Here is a 17,074-nt window from a genome sequence, read left to right as displayed (position 1 = left end):
CAAGGCTCTACCAGTAACTTACACACTGGGGCAAGAGTTCCATCCCTCCCATATCTCCAAAGAGGCCAGCATGGATGGCCTGACCTGGTCTGGAGGCTTCACTAACTCTAAAGTGTCTATGATTCTGGGCACCTACCTGGCTGGCTCAGCTAGTGGAGTGTGCGACTCTTGATCTCGGGGTTGTGAATTTTGAGCCCCATCTTGAATGCAGAGATTACTTAAAAAAAAGAAAAAATGTCTACGACCTTCCCCACATAACAGAGTGTGGTTGTAGCTAAAACTGGAAGCCAGCTGAGTGTTTTTCTGACCATGAACTTGATCTGACTCAGCTGTAATAATTCCCCTGACACAGTAACATGGAAAGAAAATGGGAATGGTCTGAGAAGTGCAGACAGAAGGGAAGTTCAAAAGAGGAAGGTGACAGGAGGACTTCTCTCAGCCCCTTCTTACTAATTCGGACAAAGCATCTCAGTAGCACTATCCATCTAAGACCATTCCCAGAAGACGGTTAACTTCAAAAAGAAGCCTCTCAAAGAATGCTGGAGGGAATGTGAAATCAATACAGCTTTTCTGGAAAGTGACTGGGCAGTATGCATCAAGAATCTTTAAAAATGCAACCCATTTAGTTCAATAATTCCACTTCTGGGAACTTGCCACTCTTATGATATCAGATGTGGGTAAAAATTACTGGACAAAACCATTCACATCGGGAACTCTGGAGACTCGTTGCACAACAATGTGAATGTACTTTACGCTACTGGACTGTCCATTTAAAAAATAGTTAAGATGGCAAATTTTGTTACTTGTATTTTACCACAATAAAAAATTCTGAGTTCATAGGCATTTAATCACAAAACAAAGCAAAATATCTTGGCTCATGCTACAATTTTAAGAAACCTGAAAAATAACAAATATCTAACAAATGGAAATTGGTTAAAAATCAATCATGGAACATTGGAACAAAAGACATTAAATTTCAAGTTCTTCAAGCAAACTGGAAACTGTTCATGATATAATATTAAATGAAAAGAGGCAGTACATGTGGTCTCAGGTCTAGATGGAGTAGATTTTAAGAATCTTTTAAATAAAAACGTTAATCTTCTTTAAGAAACACTTCTGTGGGGCGAGAGAGCGAGAGAGGGCCTTGACAATTAACTTATGGTCCAAGAATCAAAGGGCAGAATGACTTCCACTTTACAGCCTGTCATTTTTGAGGTTTCTGCCTTAAAGAAACAGACAGCCAGAGAGGTTTTCAAAACTACATCAGGAATCGGAACTGGAAGCGGCAGAGGTGCAACTAGCCAGCACTATCCAGTCTCTCCACAAGTGAGGATGAAAAGAGCAGATCACCCCCACTTTCCACCATCTACTGCTATGCCCCATCATAGTATTCTAAAAGCTTGCTTCCTGTTCATGCCCCACCTTTTGAGTGTTTCATAATGGGCCCAAAGTGATTTGGGAAATATAATCCAAATATAAAATAACTAATGATATGACTAATAAATAAATCACAGGAAATGGGCTTTGCTCTTCTCTGGAAGACAAAAGGATACATTGCAAATATTAATGAATTCTTAATCCAAAAATGCTTGCAATCACCACTTAACTCTAATGGAGACTGGTCCTTTTGTTTTCTTTACCAGCAAATGTAGTTTACATTCAAGAAAAAAAAAAAAAAAAACTTGAAACAATACTCAAAAACTATCTTTAGACTAACAAGTGAAAAAATATATATATGGAGCAAGATAGTAGGAGAGTAAATTATATTAACTAGTGATCTAAGTGGAATGTAAGAAACTCAACCTGAAAAATGCAGGGTCACATTACTGCAAGGTTAATGAAATTGTCTCTGACCCAGAGTTCCCATGGCCCAAAAGCTAATAACCTATTGTATTAAAAAACAAACTTCCATTAAAACAAGCTACGTGGAATGCCTGTTACACGGGTTTATAGTATTTGACCTTTGCTAGAATAGTTTCAGTTCCTGACAGTTTCTTGATTAGCATCAATTAGTGAAAAGTTTCTATCCAAACAAGTAAAACAGGTTTAGATTTTTTCTTTTATAATGCACCTTCTAAAAGAGAAAGGGGTCTTATCTTAGAAATGAGAACAGAAATCATCAAGGAAATTCAGAACTGGGTCTGAAAGATGACAGGATCTAGTGTAAGGGGAGTGCAGGGGAAGGCTCAGCACCTCGGGGCACAGCACCACACCGTATTTACCGTTATCATTAGTAACAACAGTGTGAGGTTTTTAAATAGATGGCTATTTTTAAATCCAATGCACGTTCACAACCATATGCCAACCAATTTTACAGGCAGGTAGAACAGTAGGTCTCTGGATACTTTTCTAACAATATGGCTTAAACAGAAACCTGTGTGCGTTAGACACTGGAAAAAACATTGTTTATTGTCTGATGTATTCTGAGTCACTGCCATTTTTAAGCAAGCATCTCTGCCCTTAGCTTTCCTTTTGAATTAAAATTGCCAAGATAATGGAAGCCAAATCACCACTGTGAGACATTAATTTGCTGCACAAATTTGGGCAATGCACAAGCCTGGCTCTGTTAGAGAAGAATCTGCTGAGTGTATTTCATTTGGACCCAAAGCATCAAATATGGAGAATATTCTCTTCAGTCCATTAAGAGGTTGAATGTTGCACCCCTACTCCCTTATATTCATAAGGCCTTGCAAAGAATTTAACAGAAATAAATGTTATTCCTATGGAGAAAAACAAACTATAGAATATTTTCTCAAAACTAAAAATATCAAATTTGGTCAGGACACAGGAGACCAGGCCTCATCATGGATTTCTGACCAGTAAGAGCCTGTGGCCTCAAGACCTTCCCAGATAGCAATACTTCCCATGCCATTCATTGCTACCTAACATCCCACGAAAACCCCACAAAATAAACCCACTGTAACTATGAGGTGATGGATGTGTTAATTAACCTTACTGTCATCATTTTGCAATTTATACATGCATATAAAAAAATCACTATGCTGTGCACCTTAAACTTACATGATGTAATACATCAAGTGTATCTCAACAGAGCTGGAAAAATCAAATTTTAAAAAATTTAAAAAAAGATTCAAGTCCCACTAAAACAAACTTCCACTAATAATAAAATTCTATCTGAAATGCATATTCCCTAGACTCTTAGGTATTCACCAGGCCTAAGGCCCAAGCAGCATCAATTCATTTGTAGCAACACAGGCTTTAGGAGGAAAAATTCTACCAAAGGTCATATCTCTGCACTTAGCCTTGCATTACCCTCAACCGCCCTTAAGAATCCAGACAGGTTCAGAATTCTATTATCTGTTTTATATAGATGAGGTATACTCAAAGAAGACATCGTGCCTAGCCGTGCCCATCAGACACAAAGGTGCACATAAATACACTGATTCAAGGAAAAAGGACAAATGACATGGCTGATAAAGGAAAAAGTAAAAATGCTATACACAATCTGTAATTAGAAGAGTAATTCTAGTGGGCTAACCATCAAGAAAGGCAGTGTGGGAACCATGATTTGAAAGAAGGGAAGAAATCCAACAAAGAGATATAGGGGTAGGGAAATGCAAAGAGAAGGAAGGACATTCCAGGAATTTCCCCAAATACTGATAAACAGGTCAAATTCCTTGGCACAGGAAATTGCTTCATACCAAAAAGGTTTCCAAGTTCCAGCTAATGACTGGATTGTAAACAATGTTGTCCAAAATAAGAAAGCTCTAGAACAATAAAAGGTTTTGGACACTCACCAATTCATAGCACCATTTCTAACATTCAAAGCCTCGAGATCTGCCGTCTTAATTTTGACACCACACGAACTGCAGATGTCCACTAAATGATTCAGAAATAATGCCTGTCATATCCCAAGTAATACAAGTACTTACAAAACCAGAAAAAGAGATACCAATTCTATAACCCCAAGGCACATTTTAGACCAATTCTGAACTCATTTCTGTATAAATGAGAAGAATCCTTACACTTACTATCAATAAAGGCCCCCAAACTCTCATGCCCTCAGTAAACAAATGCTCAGCAAACCTAAAAGAGCAAAGTCTTATGATTGCAGGTATCAGCATTTTGGAAAGGCTTTCCTCACATCTGAATCATAACTGCTCAAGTTAAGTAACATTTGTGTTTTCACTGGTAATGTTAAGTACAAAAACTTGGTAATGATGAGGGAAGCCAAACTACTTTAAACAAGTAATCCATAAGACCTGCCCCCATGCCTTTACAAGTGTGAATTTTCACAAATTTTATAGTTGTTCAAATGCTGGGTGATGTAATCAAAGAAAGTATATTGGTATATATAACACTTGGCAATAATGAATGGACTGCTGCCAGATTACCTTTGCCAAAATACAAAACTTAAACACACCACAATGAGTTTAGATTATGGCATTTCCTAATTTATGACCAAGAAAACCAGACCAATGATTAACATTAATACTGATAACAAGATCTTGTATCTTTGTAAAAGTCTAGCCTGAGCAATCAAAATAGTTTGTATACAGGTTGAGCTACAGAGAGAAGTCTATTCAAATCATAACTTTCTGTTTTAAAGATCTTCTTCCAGAAATCACTGTGACAAAGAAAAATACCTCCCAGAAAATTCCTTATAAGCAATGGTTTTGCTTACTTTCAATACATGCATTACAGATATAACCAAAATAGCTAGTTTGGGTGTTTTGTTGCTTATTTACCTGGAGATTTTTTATTTGATCTTGATTGCACCGAGTGAGACTGTCGAGGCAGCAGAGGTGATGAAGGCAAAGACATGGAGACCCCTTTGGCCAAGCTCACCCTGTAGGTGTCCTCTGCTATAGGAAGGCTACTCACAGAAAAGTCGCCACCATGGCCAGAGGGTAGGACTTGAGGGGAAGTCTCTGGACCAAAGTCACCTCCTGGAATGAAGAGAAAATCTTAACTTAGATCATCCATTACAGGTAGATTAATTCCTAAGAACTACATCCTTAGAATAGAATTCCCATATATCTTATGTGCATGTTGTTTTTTACGTTTTTTTTTTTTCTTTACCACTCATGACTTTTTACAGTGTGAGAGAAAATTCAAGTTTAACCACTCAGGTATCAGTGAACTCATACCCCTTTCTGGACCCTATCAACTGGCCCAGTTCCCTCCTACCAATGGGTCCAGAAAGCCACCAATCTGAGATTAGATTTTTTTTTTTTTTTTTTTAAGATTCATTAATTTATTTGAGAAAGAGAACAGGAGCAGAGGGGCGGGGGGTGGGGGAAGGGGCGGGTAGTGGTGAGGGAGAGAGAATCCTCAAGTGGACTCCCTGCTGAGCATGGAGCCCAATGCAGGGCTCAACCTCAGGACCCTAAGATTATGAAGTGAACTGAAATCAAGAGTCAGACGTTTAAACCAACAGAGCCACACAGGTGCCCCCTGAGATTAGATTAAAACCAAGTATGAATGATCCATAAGAAGCTATGATTTCAGCTCAAGTAAGGGAGAGGGGTCTTACATAGGGATCATAGAACTGATTCAAATGCCAAAGTTCTTTCCAGAATTCCCTGGCTGCCCACCACTTCTCTCCAGTAAGAGAACCCAAGGAAGGGTAACACTATTTCAACATTCCCCCCTAGCACCATAAATCTCTTCTCTCATCAGCTCCACTCCACATGGCAGAGGGTCCACCTTCCTACAACTCAACCAGCTCAACCCATAGTCATGGGACTGGAAACATGACTCACTGATGAAGCTGGTTCTCCTTGGTATTCAGCCCCTAAATGAACTTAAGGACAAACAAGCTTACTATCATGAAATTAGATATTCTAGGGTAAGCAGATCCAATGACAAAATACAGAGGACGCAATTACAGTATAGAGAGTACAAAAGGGCGTATGTTGGCTAAAATCAGCTCTGAAAAAGATACAGCTGGTTCTCAAGCATTCAGATAATAAACTGTCCTCTATTACTCCTTCCCCACCCATCACTTCCTCCCCTCCAGGGTGTACTAAGAAGCAACTTAGGATGGGTGAGGAGGGAGGGTAAGTCATTACCCTATTTTTTTTTTAATTTTTATTTATTTATGATAGTCACAGAGAGAGAGAGAGAGAGGCAGAGACATAGGCAGAGGGAGAAGCAGGCTCCATGCACCGGGAGCCTGATGTGGGATTCGATCCCAGGTCTCCAGGATCGTGCCCTGGGCCAAAGGCAAGCGCCAAACCACTGCGCTACCCAGGGATCCCAAGTCATTACCCTATTAAAACCTCTACATGCTCTAATATATAGACAGCAGAATTGGAGAGATACAGAAAGTTTTCCATAAGCAAACTAGTCTCTCTGATAAGTAACACCCAATTGGTCCTTACCAAGCCTTCCTGACTCTGAAAAATCAAGGCTTGGATTTGAGTCAGAAGCTTAATTTTTATAGATCTTTGTGTGCAAGACTCAAAAGGGATGTGACCCAAACCATCAAGTTCAAAGAACATCGCTGTGCTTGTTTTTCATGTTAGGAGGCATGGTGAAAAAGATAGTCACCCCCTGCACAGACTGGGGTAAGGGTGCAAGGTTAAAACAGGCAGACAGGCTCATGCTTGACTTTCAAAGGCAACTCAAAACCAGCAAAGCTGTGAATGGAAAAGCTGTGGGTCCCACAATGAATAAGTTGGCAACATTAGAAAGGTCATTTGAGTCTCCCCAGGGCCAGCTATACTTGAAGGGATTTTAACAGACTTGGGAAAATAAAGATTTATCAGTAAATGTCCAAGTTATTGGTATTTGAAGAAAAACACAAAATTATCAGGAAACTCTCACTAGAACTTCCAAAACAAAAACATTCACACAAGCATTCTGTCCCTGAGGGAAGGAAGCAGGAATTCTTAGATCCTAGATCTATGTGAACAGCAACATCACCCACTCTGGTCCTCCTATGACCCTCGCTCCTCACCCTACTTCCTGATCGTCACTGTAGGATCCCATCACCACCAATTCCCAAGACTCAGGAGCTACTCTTCCACCACCGGAGATAAGCCAGAAATCTTTTTGAAACCACCTCCCTGAGGTCTTGAACCAGGACATCAAGTTTCCCAGCTGCCTCTCCTTTGACTGTCAAAAGAAGAAACCCAAAGGCAGAGCTAGGGGTATACCATAATGCCAACGCCTGCTGGGGCTGAGTATCCTCTCCATATATTGAGGAGACTTGAGGAAGTAGAGGGAAGGAAAGCAGTTTTCTCTAGTCCAGTATCTGGCACACAACCAGTCCCCATTGCCACATTGGGCTCATCTGGGGGATGCAAGCAGGTGCTATGCCTATAAGAATGGTGGCTGGTCACCTAATTCCTGGATATTTGGCAAGGAATTTTAGGAGACAGAAGAACCTGGGAGTTGCTGAGGCCATAGCCCCAAGGGGAACACAAATTGGAAGTGGTGGAGGGCTGAAGAGGTTGTCCATGTGGTTTGCAAAGAGCTATACTGCCCTTATGCCATCGAAATCACGATGGAGCAGGGCTGTGACTAGGTAGGGTCTTCTCTACTCATACGCCAGTATTTCTTACCTGTACAAAAAAACCCAAACCAGACTTCGAGCCCCTTAATTTGGATGGGGACACACAAAATTAGGGAGAAAGGCCTCTACTGTGACAATACCAAAAAAAAAGAGTAAAGCTCATTACTGAGAAAGGGTTTATTTTCTTAAATCCTTAGTATTCTCTAATGCGACACAAACAAAAAACTGGGGAGTGAAGGGTAAAAAATAAAAAAATTAAAGAGTTTCCTAATTATAAATTCTGCCCATAAACTTTGTTTATATCAAGCAAAGCAAATATTTTCATTAACTCCAAGTATGGTGAGTTTCCAAAGCAGGCTGTAACCATGAGGACCTTCAGAACAGCTGCACTCTGATTTGATGTGGTCTGCAATAAAATGAGACTTGGAGATGGGACTCAGGAAGGAAAGGTTTCCATTTCAAGTTTACTTTGACATCTCATCATCATGTCCATCCAAACATGCTGTCCCATTAGTTTGTTTTAAAGACACAACTGCAGGTGTCTAACCTCCAGCCCCCTTTTATTAAAAAGGCACAAAGCAGGGAGAGAAGTTTTATATATGAAACAAGTGGGGTGATCTAGCAGTCTAGAAGCTGCAGGCAGCATTCTGGAGCCTGGTATTTTAACTCCATGAGAGCAAAGGGGTTCAGGTCAAAGTAAACCCAAGAGCATCACAAGGACGCAGGCAATGTCAGTGACAGAAAGTGAAAATCTCTTAGGGGCCGCCACGAGAATCATACAATATTGGTTCTGGGCAACATGACATGAGAAATTCTCTGGCTGATTTAACATTCCTCAGCAGATGCTTAAAGAGGTTTCTAGAGGAATTAAAACCTTTTCACTGAAATAACCAGCACTGTGGGCACATTTCCCTTTAGCTCCGAATAGTTGGTGTTCTTTGAACTGTGACCTTATTCCTACCTCAATTAAATGATGAGACACGCTTTAATCACCCTACCCATTGCTGTAGCAGAAATGCCAGCCCAGGTAGAATGAGGTATCCTCTCCAGAGCAGGAAAAACCACGTTATCAACCACCAGCGATCTGCCAGGCCGCCTCCTGTTCCACTGGCAGGTGCTTCCCATGGAACGTTTATATACCACAGACATGCACATCCACCCCAACATGCTTTTAATCTCAGAGAACGTCGAGTCCAATCAAATTGTTTCAGAGACAAGAAGCTGGGACATGGAGGTGAACAATGAGGAGCAGAAGCCACACACCTAGAATGACCTCCTCTCCCAATTCCCCCAACTGGCCAGCTCCCTGCCCCATACATTTAAGAACTTTATTTTGAAAAAAATGGAGGTCCCCCGAACAGACAAGTTTTTAAGTTAGGAGATCTATAAAAGGTCAGCACGTTTTTGCTTTTAAGGTTTAGGCTTTGCCTGTCACACACAGCCTCCATCATAAACCCTCCCCGCCCCGCCCCCACAACACACACACTTTTCTTATTTTAAAATCACCACTTCTTTGATTTCCAAAAATGAAAGACCATAAAGGGAATAGGGGCATAAGGTTCCTCCTCTTTGTAATAAATATAACTAAATACATACATATGCTACATACACACAACACAAAAGAACTATAAATCCAAGTCATAGTTTACAAAGATAATGGAGTTATCAAAGGAGATAAAGCCATCCAATCAGGCATTTTAAATTGGCAGAAATGGCTTTTGATAATGGTTTTTTTATTTTAAAATTTTTTTCCACTGTTACTGACTGTGAAAAGGGATTTAAGTTCATAATGGAAGAAAATGCAAATCTGGGAGATGATGAATGTTTAAAGGTGTCTATGCGGAATGGCAATGTTCAACATTACAGATTCAAGTATATGGAGTGCAGGATTAGAGAAGGCTTAAAAAAAAAAAAAAGAAAAAGAAAAAAGAAAAAAACCCACAAGGGCAAAGAAGCCAGGGAGATGAAAGCAAAATCGCATTTCAGAAAGAACAGACTTGAGAAAAGGAAGGGAGAGCTTAGACATCCAGGTAAATAGATCTACAGATGCAGGAAATAAGATTTCCATTTATTGCGCCACTGAAGTGACTAGGTGGAGAGGGGAGGGGGATGGGAGCTCAGAATAGAAAGAAAAGATGTTCTGTTTATCCAGTTCCAGAAAACGGGGCTTGTGCAATACATTTAACTAGGGCATTAAATGTGCTAGGGCATCTTTTGTGCAGTCCCTGCCTGGGAGCATATTAATGTTTCTTAAACATATTTTCCATCATAAGGTTTTATAACCACATAACTCATATATATTTACAGAAACCTAGAAAATTGGAAAAGATTTCCTCCCACAAGATCCAAATATCATTTTGGGAGCCTTTGGAAGGCTCTCTCCACAACTGAGAGCACTTTAAACTGTTTTATATCTTACAGGGTCTCCCCAAGTAACCAGCCAGAGCTACTGATTGTTAACGTACATTTCAAAAAGAGAGTTATAAGATAAATGTATCCAAGAAAGCAATTTTCCAGAACATTATTCAGAGTCATGACTAAGACTCAATACTGCCAAGAGGCAACAAAGCAGCTCACTCCCACCCCACGCCACCCCCCAGTAAAGAAAAACCTGGTCAACAGGACAAGTTTATCCTTTTGTCTTCAAAAATCCACCAAGGGGATTCTAAACGGAGATCAGTAAATGCGATCCTCAGTTTTTATTCTCAATACTCAGTAGTTATAGAAACAAATGTACCTTACCCTGACACAGGCCATGAGGAAAGGGACTGGCATTTCCTCTCTTATTGTCAAAATTCTCCTTTAAGGCAGATCACCAGGCAAGAGTTTCTAAGCTTAAAAAAACACAAGATCTCCAAAAAATTCCCACCCCAAGCCCTATTAAAACACAATAAATGCTTTCCTTGGCATACTATATATTAGGACAGGGTTCAAGGCACTTTATACTCATTATCTCATATCCTCACAAAGACCTTGTTAAGTGGGTGTTGTTTTTATGCTCCTCTGCCAATAAGACCCACCATATGGAAAGCAGGGGGTATCTCGCCTGCAGACACTGGCCAGTGGCAAGAGTGGAGTCTGAACCCAGACCGTCCAATCCAGAACCCCTTCTACCACCCTGAAAAAAGCCTACTGAGCTATGCCTTTCAACATTACATCATTCTGAATAGTTAATAAGGAATGCCAAAAATAGTATACACAGGTCTATATGCAGCACCAGGCCACCGTGAGAAGAAACCTGTTCCCTCATCTATTTTCACTTTTCGTGCTGGCTGGTTAATTAGCTCCACAGCCCTCCTGGATCCTTCCATTTGGGAGGCACCCAGGCCCAGATCATTAATTTTCTTTCCGTCAGCCACACCTTATGCTGTCACCATACAAGCGAAGTGGATGGGAGATAGATGTTTAGTCATCAAGCACCTTAAATAGTTTCCTTTCATCTTCTTCTGTGCGGTAAACCCAATTAAACTCTTGCAGCCTTTGGGCCTGCTCTCTGTGCCCAGGGCGGATGCACAGAGTGCCAGTCACACCCCGTTGAACCAAGAATCTGGACCGGCCCAGGGAAAGAAGAAAGTAGTGGGCCACTTGTGGTCAAAGCAACCCAGGAGGGTTCATCTTCAATCTTCAATCTTCAATCTGCATGGGATCCATTATTCTAGTTGCCTTGTCAGGTATAGTTGGCAGGCCCGTGGAACACACCCCACTCATTCTGCAGATTTGCTAGGCCTGCCACTCCCGCGCACAACTGACGCTGCGATTCCCAATCCCTGCACACAGGGAAGCCAGCGCCCTGCCCAGGGAGGCGGTCAGAGCTGCTCTGGGGTATGGCTCAGGCACTGGTGGCTCTCCCCCACGCGCTTCTCAGGTGCAGCCTGAGACTGAGAACCACTAAGGCAGGAAGGTGGTCGAATGTGTATGCTCCCGTTCCAAGATAGAGGTGGGAGAGATGAAAAGAAAAGAAACTGGAGGGAATACTCAATCACGCAGATGATTAGGATGCGGTGTACATTCCTTGAGTGTGTGTCTATATACACCTCCGTGTGCCTGTCTGTATACATGCATATATATACACACACTGTATACTCATATATATAAACAAACATACACAATTGTACATGTGCAGAGGCTTTCTAGGAGGACACACAGGAACCAGGCCCAGTGGTTGCTGCCTCTGGAAAAGGAACGGAGCATGGATGGAAGGTATACACTTTAATATGGTTTACATTTTATGTGCATGTTTCCTGTAAATATTTTAAATTTGCATTCCCTAGGACTGAACCACCTATAGATACGAAGATCTAAAAGGACCACCCACCATGGCCTGACTTGGCAAATGGATAAAATGAAGATCTATTCCACAAAGACTGCTAGATGTTATGGTGTGTGGGGTTGACTGCTAGGAGGTGAGTTTATTTTCCATTGGCTGAAGAGGACACAGTTCAGGACCCTATTCTGAAGGAGGTCAGATTCTCAGGTTCACCGAGCACACTTGCTCCCATCATCGATAGGCTCTGTGTAGGTACATGTTTCATTCCTTCTCTGCCCACCCTGCACTCTGGCTCTCTTCCAGGTCCAGGGCATCTCTGTTGCTGGCAGTGGGGTGTGGCTGTGCATACCTGTGGTTGTAGCACACACAGGATAATCCAGAGTCTGCCAGGGAGAGGGCAGGAAGAGGAAAGATAGGCTAGAGGACTGAAGAGGGTGGGGGGGAGCAGAGGCTGAAAGGGCTAGGAATGAGGCAGGACAGGACCAAGGAATACAGAGGTGCAAGGGAGAGGGGGGGCAGCCAGGAGTGCCAAGGGTGGGGTGGTGGGAGGCTAAAGGTGATAGAAGCATGAATTCCCGTTTCCTTTAAAACTGCTAGCAAAACGTCTCCCAAAACCCCAATAAGTTGGTTGTAACTTCAAAGTAAAAGACAAACTCATAAATGCAAAAAGCATATGGAAAGATAAGGGAGTGCTAGAAAAGGAAAGAATTCCCAATAATGTTAAGGATAACGATAGGGCAGCTTTGTCGTCATTGCAACAGCTGAGGACCTAAGCATGCAGAGCCCACTGGGTCAAGGAGCTATCAGGGCCCTTACCCCGGCGCCCACTCCTGTCTTCGCCCCATGCCAACTGGCAGGAACAAAGAGATCCATGTAGGGAAAACAGAGCTGACTAGACCTTTCCTCTTCGATGAAAAGCCTCCCCCCTCCCACAAACACCCCCCAAAATAATAAATGGTGTGAGAATGAGGAAACCTAGAACTTCTGAGAGAGAGGAAAGGGAATATCTTCCTGAAGACTCAAAAGAAAAAAAGGAAAAAGAAATTCAGTGAACTGCATAGCACTCTTGATAGAATACAGGATAACACGGCCTCTATATCCTTCATATGCCGTGTTTCTTATTTTCTCTATACACTGGACTCAGATTAAAAATAAGGGAAGGAAGTAAGGAATTTAACAAGCAGGAGCCAGATTATGATCCACATTTCAGGCATAAAGAGTAGAATTAACCCTAGTAGAAAATCCACTCAGTGATAAGAGAACAAGCTTGAGGAAGTCTCCACAGGCACAGAGAGGGATAAAACTTTAATGATGTGAGAAAAGATTATAGATACGAAAAACAAAAGATGTTTTTTCTGGGAAGAAACAAGGACATGATAATTTTAAAAACTAAAAACAAATCTTTTTTTTTTTAAGTAATGCATGCAATTAAAAAGGACCCACCATACCATGTCCTAGGCTGTGTCCCTAAAGGGAACACACCTTGATTCATCCTGGAAAAACTAAATTGGTAACTTTTTAAAAGATTTTTTTTTATTTAAGAGAGAGCGAGCGCGCACAAATAGGAGGAGGGGCAGAGGGAAAGGGAGAAGCAGACTCCCTGCTAAGCAGGGACCCCCCCCCCCATGTGGGGCTCAATCCCAGGACTGTGGGATCAGGACCTGAGCCAAAGGCAGATACTGAACTGACTGAGCCACCCAGGCACCCCGAGAATCTTTTCTTACCACAAACATCCAGGTAAGTATATATTAACAAAAAGAAAAAAAAATTTTTAACTTAATGGGCTACAAAACCTCAAAAACTTTCAAAGGAACCAGAATTCAACTGCCCTGAGACTATTTATCTTAGGTCCTCAGGCTGCTGTAACAGCATAGCACAAACTGGGCAGCTTAAACAGAAATTCATTCTATCCCGTATCTGGAGCCTTTAGGTCCACAATTAAGGTGTCCAGCAGGACCAGGCTCTCTCTTCAGAGGGATTCTCCAAGGGAGAATCTTATCTAGTCCATGCCTTTCTCGGTTTCCAGTGTTGCCTGTTACCTTTGGCTTATAGACACATCAATCTCTGCCTCTGTCATCATGTGGCATCCTGTGTCTGTGCTTTTCTTCTAAATGCATAAATTAGGGTCCACACTAATCCAGTATGACCTCGCTTTACCTCAATTACATCGATGAAGACCCTACTTCCAAAGGTCACCTTCACAGGTATCGAGAGTTAGAACTTCAACACCTTCGGGCCGGACACAATTCAACCCACAACACTTCTTTCCAGTACCAAAAACCAGAAGTCAAAAGCAACATCTACGAAACTGGAGGGGAGGGGAGTGCAAGACCAAACCTTATAAAACCACACCAAGTTTTCTATTAAATACAGTATCGACCAAAAAACATTCTCAGATATTCAAAGGCTTAGAAAATGCACAGCCCATTTCTTCTTCTTAGGGAAAATAAAAATAAGTGACTTAAGAACCAAAATTAACTATTCAACATTGAAGATACTATCATTAAGGGAAAAAGAAAAGGGGGGGGCTATAAACTATTGCCCAAGCCCAACCTTCAAACTCTTCACTCAACCATCCCTCTTCTGCTTCTACTCCCTTCTCATTCAGGAAATGTGATTTTTGAACCATATCCTTCACTCCATAGTACAGAAATAATCTCTTACCTTATCTAGCAACCTCTTAAGACAATAGTGCCCTGTGCCAAAACTTACAAACAATGGCTAACATTTTTTGCACGGCTGTGACACTGGGTAGAAAAAGCTCTCTCACACCGCCCCCCGCCCCCATTGTCTCCTAAACAAGCAGAATAACACAGGACACCACAACAACCGTCTTTACGGCCAAAGAACTGAAATCATGAAAAAGAAAAATTTGAGTCTATCATATGATCAACATTTTAAAAAACATATGGGAAAAACATTCAAACCAGTATATACAATTTTTGTATATGCTGTATGATGACAATAGGAAAATAATAGGCACAACCAAAAGCTAGGAGGAGGTTTGAGAAAATGTTGATGGTTATTCTTAAGGGGGCAGAAGTAGCAACAGTTGCTCGCTTTTACATTTTTGGTTTGACATATGTTCTAACATTTTTATAATGAGATTATTTTATACGGAAACATATTTTATTTTCCATTAAACATTTCTTTGGAACATGAATTTGAACCCATCACTTTCCATCTCGGGGAGGTTTCCCAGGAAACCCCCTGCTGGACACCTGTTAAGTTGTTGCTCTCAAGAAGCCCCTTCCCCAGGAAGGAGGGCTCACTTTTCCTTTATCTAGGCACCTCCAACTACGCCTACTCATCCACCTGGATCAGTCTTACCCTTGTAGCTCACAGTCCATGGTCATCTTTTTCCCCAGGTCTTACAGACATTGAACGGTCTTCCTTATTGATTGCTCTCACAGTGAAGGCCTGGACTGACTTCTCCCTACACTCACTATGTGGCTCAAAATGCAGTTCCTTACTCTACATACTTCAAAGGAACCACACTGCCCCAGCTCTGTTTACACTCTGACTTCTCTGCATACAACTTCCCATCTCCAACCAATCAATCCTTCTCTTAATATTAAACCTTCTCAAAAACGACATCCTGAATGTAACTTCGTATAACATAGAAAACTCCTTTTTCTGCAGATCTTGGGGATGATGTGAAGAATGATGAGGGTAGGACCACCACACTGCACGTCTCACATCTAGGTGAATGGTGCCCTCCACCTGCAAGGAGGCAGCCCTGTGGACTGCAACCACCCACTGAATATCCAACTCCTAAAGCCATTCTCCACCTCAATTACACACTTAGCCTCGCTATGACTGCTGGAGCTCACTCACCCTTGAATTTCACATTATAGCAAGCACTCAAGCAACACATCAGGATTTATATGGAATTCTCTATTCTAACTATATATGTATGCTCATCAAATGTATCTGTCCTCATCATAATGACGGTGGTTAAGTTAGCAGTAAAAGCCGTCCGTACTTTCTGTACTAGACACTGTACTAAGCGTGTCACATACATTAGTTTATTTATTCACCCTATTCCATTTGCAGTCACTGTCCCTGGGCTATGGTTGAGAGAACTAATGTTTATGGAGGCTACTAAGTAAGCTGCCTAAGACCCACAGCCTGCAAGTGGTAGGCCTGGATTTGAACCCAGGTAGCCTGACCCACTGTCATTAGTCTTCATCATGGCTTTACGCTAGCCTGCCTCCGTACACTGTGGATTCTCTAACCAAGGTCCATACCAAGCACTGAACACTGTTTAGTGCTTAAGAAATTCTGACTGTCATCCACAGATAATTTAGCAAGTCATGTTTCCCTGAATGATAATCATAGGGAACATTCTGTCATATTGGACACGATGACATTTTGGGGGTGGAAAAATACGTGGAGGGAAAAAGACTTTTAGAACAATACCATAACCAGCACACCACCCCCTCACTAACTACTCAAATCCAAACTCTGGCAGTCCTATCAGCAATTCTGCTGCCAACAGGCCTCATTACAAGAGAAAGGAAGGATAAGAGGGAGCTGCTACCATTTATCTTAATTCCTTACAAGGAAAATGGGAACTATAAACATTTGGGGGAAAATACCTCCAAGTTTCTAGGCAGCACTGAAAGTTTCTTTCCCCACAAAAACATGTTAAAAATGCTATATAGCCAATTCAGCACACATTCTAGAAAAAAGCAGACTAAGTCAATTGTGTACATGTGGCTGTTTAACAAGATCCTTTTCAGGCCTCTATGGAGGGGGAGGGGTGCAGGGAGTGGAGAGAGAGAATGAGAAGACTACATTTTCTGCATCCGTTATTTTATTTGCTATATTCCTGCTACACCAGCACCGCCAATGGCGGGGGTGGGGGAAGCATCGCTCAGTTTTGAAAACAGCAGTCTCAATGACATGTCTAGTACAATATCTTAGCAACAATGTCAATATTGTCTCACCACAGCTAACCATATTAACATTCCACTCTAATCATGATTTCTCAAATATAAAATGGAATGCAAGTTACTCCATTCATTCTCTGAGCATCGCTTTGAGAAATACAGCCCTCTAACAATTCCTATAAAGTTGTGCATAAATTAAACATCAAAATCCTATTCAATAGCTATTAGTTCTCATGTATCTAACTTGGAAGCAAAAGAATATGCAAATATTGATGATAAATCGACATAAACACAAGAACCAAATAAAATATACTGACAAATTACTTTGATGAAATCCTGTCCCTGCTTATTTCTGGAATGGAACCCTTGTCACTCATCTCCTTGTAGAGCTGTATTTTAAATTCACCTTTAGAGGGCTGCCAACAACAG

The 17,074-nt window shown here is 41.5% G+C and overlaps 1 protein-coding gene across 7 annotated transcripts in view; it reads right to left on the bottom strand.

Annotated features, from left to right (window-relative positions):
* Positions 1–17,074, bottom strand: part of TANC1 (tetratricopeptide repeat, ankyrin repeat and coiled-coil containing 1) — a 229,345-nt gene that overhangs the window by 120,818 nt on the left and 91,453 nt on the right. For all 7 annotated transcript variants that reach the window (XM_041721675.1, XM_041721670.1, XM_041721674.1 and 4 more), the window contains one exon: positions 4,710–4,910. In XM_041721675.1, coding sequence (XP_041577609.1) covers positions 4,710–4,785 — 76 coding nt within the window. In that variant the 5' untranslated portion in view covers positions 4,786–4,910. The remainder of the gene's footprint in view (positions 1–4,709; positions 4,911–17,074) is intronic.

This window comes from Vulpes lagopus, chromosome 11 (genome assembly GCF_018345385.1).
Source record: "Vulpes lagopus strain Blue_001 chromosome 11, ASM1834538v1, whole genome shotgun sequence".
NCBI classification, from domain to species: domain Eukaryota; kingdom Metazoa; phylum Chordata; class Mammalia; order Carnivora; family Canidae; genus Vulpes; species Vulpes lagopus.
Note: the sequence above shows the minus strand (reverse complement) of the source record. Positions and strands in the feature narration are given on the sequence as shown.